The sequence below is a fragment of the Marmota marmota genome, unplaced genomic scaffold (assembly GCF_001458135.2).
Source record: "Marmota marmota marmota unplaced genomic scaffold, marMar, whole genome shotgun sequence".
Classification (NCBI taxonomy): domain Eukaryota; kingdom Metazoa; phylum Chordata; class Mammalia; order Rodentia; family Sciuridae; genus Marmota; species Marmota marmota.
In genome coordinates this window covers 42,393,791-42,399,790 of record NW_025999990.1, presented here as the reverse complement: position 1 = coordinate 42,399,790, position 6,000 = coordinate 42,393,791, and the positions used below count along the sequence as shown (strand labels likewise).

The 6,000-nt window shown below is 33.6% G+C and overlaps 1 protein-coding gene across 1 annotated transcript in view; it reads left to right on the top strand.

Moving 5' to 3' along the window:
• Nucleotides 1-6,000, top strand: part of Mib1 (MIB E3 ubiquitin protein ligase 1) — a 132,507-nt gene that overhangs the window by 65,389 nt on the left and 61,118 nt on the right. The window contains exon 10 of the mRNA XM_015482491.2: nucleotides 2,127-2,234. Within this exon, the coding sequence (XP_015337977.1) occupies nucleotides 2,127-2,234 (108 nt within the window). The remainder of the gene's footprint in view (nucleotides 1-2,126; nucleotides 2,235-6,000) is intronic.

The window sequence follows — 6,000 nt, the reverse complement described above, 5'->3', positions numbered from 1 at the left end:
CTCCCTCCCTCCCTTAGGGCCTTGTGCATGAGAGGCAGGCACTCTACCAACTGAGTTATTTCCCCAACCCAATAAGTGCTTTTATATATATAAATGTTATAGATGGACACAATATCTTTATTTTATTTTATGTGGGGCTGAGGATTGAATCCCAGGCATGCAAGGCAAACGCTTTACCACTGAGCTACAATCCCAGTTCCCCCATAAGTGCTTTTTAAACACACTCTTGACCAGTGCTTTTGTGCTTCTTGTCTACCACATTTATTCCCAAAGCCAGAAGTATTTTGCCATCAGTTTTGAGCCTTTTGGAGTTCATTGTTCAAAGAATTGCTTTTAGGTTTTTCTCTAGGCAGGTTTTTTTGGTCTGCTAAAGTTAGTTCTATTTGTTCATTGTCTTTCAAGATTTCAGTGTAGATAGTGCATAAGTCTATGTGTGAGCATGTCTTTGTGCATGTGTATGCATTTCCTGTTGAGTTTATCTTAGTTGGTTGAAGCTTAAAAGAAAAAAGTCTTTAGTAAGATGTTAGTGAATAACGTAAATGTGACTCATCTTTTAACTTAATATAAGAAGAATATATTTTTAAAAAGTCTCATGATATTTAAAAAAAAAAACATGTTGTCTTGCCTCATATCCACCAGTGTACTTTCACCTCTTGGAATGGTTTTTTTTTTTTTTTTTTTAAACTTTGTTTTCTTATTTGTTCTTAGAATCTTCCTTTTGATTTTCAAATGAATTCTTAAATATCTTTTAAGTGAATTTTTTCCTAGAGTTTTTTTTCTCCTTTAATTTGTTCTTCCAGAGTAATCTTTTCTTAAATTTGAATTAATTATTCTGTTTTGTTCATTTTGTGTTTTTGAGTCTTTCTCAGCCCTCTCTCTGATCATTGGTTTTTTATTTGTATCTGAATAAGACATTAAAAAACTGATGGATAACTCCTTACCTCACGGGACTGACTGACTGACTTTGCATTATGATGATTGGAGGTTTGGGGATCTCCAAATGCCATCATTTAGGGGTTTATTCTCTATGGCTATTTAGTATAGAGCTAAGAAACCTTTTTTTCTGTCAGGGCTGGGCCTAGAGTATGACTGTTGTACATCAGACTTAGGTCCAGTGTCTCTCTTATGAGCCCTCTGATGTGCTTGTATTTGTAGGTTTTCATTTTGTCTAGAGGGTCTCGTGTTTTTTATGCTTGGCTTTCTCTTCCCTATAAAGTCAATTATTGTTCCTCTTTCTGTTTTCTTTGTTTCATAAGTGTTCCCCCCCCCCCCCATGTTAATTCTACCTTTCCCTTTGTCCTTATGGACTTTACATTTTAAATTATTAACTGCCATTAAGTGTGGTCTCAGGAGAGATAGGATATAAATGTGTGGCCAGGCTACCATCCTTAGCTATCTTTTGTTGTCAGATGGATGAGAATGAAAGAGGTAGAATAAAGAATTGTACTTGGCTTGGGGAATGTTCATGGGTAAGTTTTGCATGTACATAGCATCTGAAGATAAGGATAGGTTGGAAATTGCAGCTTTATAATACAATAATTATATATAGTCACCTTGCCAACTCATTTATGTTTGTCTACAATGGTATGTGGTATATTTGTTGAATTGAATTTATTTATTTTTTAGTGGCTAGTAACTTTTCTAAAAGTTTTTCATTCACCTTGCTGATTTTTCCATTTAACCACAGTCTGAGATTTAATAATACAAAAAGAAGTGTACTCTATATACAAATCTAACTTAACTTTCCTCCCCCTTACCTCTTTTCTTTCTTCTTTACAGTCTGGCTAAACAATTCTTTCATGAGCTCTTAGAATAATGAAACTTTAATTTTAAAAAAATGCTTGCTTTCCTTCTCTAAATTAAAGAGTGAGTTTCTGTTGGGCTGGGGATGTGTCTCAGTGATAGAGCGTTTGCCTGACATACATGAGGCCCTGGGTTCAACTCCCCAACACCACAAAAAGAAAAGAAATAAAGAGTTTCTGGTGATCTCTCTTATAACATCAAATGGAACATCAAATTATTCTTATGGAATTGTGCAATAAACAAGTTTTTAAACCTATACTATATGTATATGTTGGTTCTTTCTTTCTGGTTTGTGACATTTGTTCATTTTTTTTTTTTTTAAGGTAAATGGGCAATGTGCTGGCCATACAGCTATGCAAGCGGCTAGTCAAAATGGACATGTTGATATTTTGAAGTTACTTCTGAAGCAAAATGTGGATGTAGAAGCAGAGGTAATTAAACTAAGCTTAAAAATATTTTAAGTAAAAATTATCTTAGAAATAACTCTATATGAGATGGATTTTCATTTTCAAAATTTAATACTTACCTAATACTTTTCTGATTGAAAATTAAATTTTAATAAAAGCTAGCTTAAAGTATTTTTTGGTTTTCCCTAGGTGAAAAGAGGATTTGTATTTCCTGCTAATCTGGTGGAACCATTGTGCTATTGGGAGCCTAGTTGGGTTCACCTAAGAATCATACTAGGAATGTTGAGGGAAGGGGAACACAGACATTCGTGAATCAGAGTCTTTCCTGATCTCTGTGATACTCAGAGATAATTCTTTGTTTTTTGTCATAACTGAATTTGTGTTTGTGTAGACTTCTGGTTTCTTGACCTTAATGTGAATCTTTGAAAGTTACAGTGCATGCTTATCACTGTACATATATACATACATTTAACTTAGAGTTTAAAAAAATATATATATAAAAATAAAATTTATTTATTTATTTATTTATTTATTTATTTATTTGGTACCGGGGATTGAATTCAGGGGCACTTGACAACTGAGTCACATCTCCAGCCCCATTTTGTATTTTATTTAGAAATAGGGTTTCACTGAGTTGTTTAGTACCTTGATTTTGCTGAGGCTGGCATTGAACCTCCTTCTGCCTTAGCCTCCCAAGCCACTGGGATTACAGGCGTGTGCTACCATGCCTGGCGAGAATATTCTTATAAGAGGAAAATAAATATATCTTATTATCTTTGGAATTTCAGTTGAGAATCTGTATGTATGTATTGGATAAAGGGTAGCTTGCTTTGTTAATTATAACCTCATATTAAATATATACTAGGATTATATTTGTTTCAGTGTCATGCAAAATTATGTAGAGTAAGTCAGAAGCTAGCAAATTTAGCTTAGGCAGGATATTACAGTTCTGTCCAAAAGCTTCTCCCAATCTGGTGGACCAATCTATTTTTATGAATTAAAAAACCTTAAGACACACATTTGAAAAGACACACATTTCTAGTCATATGTTCCTTTTGCTTTTTTTTTTTTTCCTTCTTTAATTGTATGTATTTTTGAATTGTTGACAGCTCAAAAAGAGCCTATGGTGTTTCAGAGGTAAACAATTCATCTTGCTTGGAATTATCTGTTGCCCAAAAAGACCTGAATTTTAAATTAGCACATTAGAAATCTATGAACTACATAATAGTTTTATTACTGTAATATTTTTATGAATGAGATATATAATTTAATTTTTCTTTTGCAGTAGTTTTTTTAGTTGCATGTTTCTTGGATGTAAATTTATGAATTTAGAACCTAAATGTGTGTTCTAAGAGTTTCTTTTGATGGTACAGTAAAGGCTTACGTTAATTTTAGCATTTTGTAAGTGGAAGGCAATTAAATTTTTTGTTGTTGTTGTTTTACTTTGATTTGGGAAAATGGAGTGACGTTTGCTGACTGAATATCTCATTTTTAAAAATTTAATGAATCCAAAAACTGCAGTAACAAAAACTACTAAAATACCAAGCCCTTCTGATTATAGACAGTAAAGCAAGAGGTTAACAAAATTACATTCCTTTTTGCCTTATTTTTTAAAAAGTATGTTTTCTGATTCAGAAGTTAATTACTACAACTGCCCATTGATTTATAAATCTAGAGGTTTCTGTTCACATGAGAGCCTCTGCAGAATGAGGTGCACCTATAGAGTTGGGAATGAAATTGGCATTCTTTTTCAAGAGTAGATTTTCTTTCCTACGTAATTGAATTCATATATAGAACAAATGGTTAGTTAATGCTGTGAACATGTAAGATTGATGTTGACATGAGGATTAGTAGCCAGATGTTTGTAAATAATTTGTACCATACTCCTCATTTAGATTTCCATTCGGTACATTTTCTGTTTAAAAAACCATTGTAGACCTAATTTGTAGAAATAGAGTGGAAAAGGGATATTTACCTGTCAGGTTAAATTTAATGACACTTTTTTTTTAATTGATTTTATTTTTTTAAATACACGACAGCAGAATGCATTACAATTCTTATTACACATAGAGCACAATTTTTCATATCTTTGTATATAAAGTATGTTCACGCCAATTCATGTCTTCATACATGTACTTTGTTTTTTTTTTGAATTACAATTTTTATTACACATATATACCACAATTTTTCATATCTCTGTTTATATATAAAGTTTGTTGACACCCAATTCGTGTCTTCATATAAGTACTTTGGATAATGATGTCCATCACATTCCACCATCCTTGCTAATCCCCTGCCCCCCTCCTTTTCCCTCCCACCTCTCTTCCCTATCTAGAATTCATCTGTTTCTCCCATGCTCTCCCTCCCTATGAGTCAGCCTCCTTATATCACAGAAAACATTCGGCATTTGTTTTTTGGGGAATTCGCTAACTTCATTTAGCATTATCTTCTCCAACGCCATCCATTTACCTGCAGATGCCATGATTTTATTCTCTTTTATTGCTGAGTAAAATTCCATTGTGTATATATGCCCCATTTTTTTTTTAATCCATTCATCCACTGAAGGGCATCTAGGTTGGCTCCACAGTTTAGCTATTGTGAATTGTGCTGCTGTAAACATTGATGTGGCAATTAAACGCCTATCTCTCACCATGCACAAAACTTAACTCAAAATGGATCAAGGACCTAGGAATTAAACCAGAGACTCTGCGTCTAATAGAAGAAAAAGTAGGCCCTAATCTTCATCATGCGGGGTTAGGCCCCAACTTCCTTAAGAAGACTCCTATATTGCAAGAATTAAAACCAAGAATCAATAAATGGGATGGAATCAAACTAAAAAGTTTCTTCTCAGCAAAAGAAACAATCTGTGAGGTGAACAGAGAGCCTGCATCCTGGGAGCAAATTTTACCCCCACACATCAGATAGAGCATTAATCTCTAGGGTATATAAAGAACTCAGAAAGCTAAGCACCAAAAAAATCAAATAACCCAATCAACAAATGGACCAAGGACCTGAACAGACACTTCTCAGAAGAGGATATACAATTAACAAATATATGAAAAAATGCTCAGTATCTCTATCAATTAGAGAAATGCAAATCAAAACTACTCTAAGATATCATCTTACTCCAGTTATAATTGCAGTTATGAAGACAAACAACAATAAGTGTTGGCGAGGATGTGGGGAAAAAGATACATTCATACACTACTGGTGGGACTGCAAATTGGTGCAGCCAATATGGAAAGCAATATGGAGATTCCTTGGAAATCTGGAAATGGAACCACCATTTGACCCAGCTATTCCTCTCCTTGGACTATACCCGAAGGGCTTAATGACACTTTTTAATGACACTAACTCAAAGAGGAAAAACTGCATTTCAAAATTGAATTAAAATGTAAATACAACTGATGGCCCAAGATTAGAACAAAAATTCATGAAAGTCTCATTTTTTTCTAGGATATAAGAATTAACATAGTCTATTAGACAGCACTATAGTTTGTTTTAAGTAGTAGTTCTCACTCAGGGGTATTTTTTTCCTACAGGGTAACTTTTGGAAATGTCTGGAGACATGTTTGATTGTTACACTGGGTGGGAGTAGGGGATTTACTACTTAAATCTATTGGTTGCAAGGTAAGATTGATACTGAATATCCTACAGTGTGCAGGATAGCTCTCACAGCAAAGAATTACCTGGCCTAATATGTTGATAGACATAAAGTTAAGAAAATAGCTAATTTTGCAAGTGCACTTAAATTTGTGATTCACTTGCCAAGTTTAAAAAGTAATTTGTT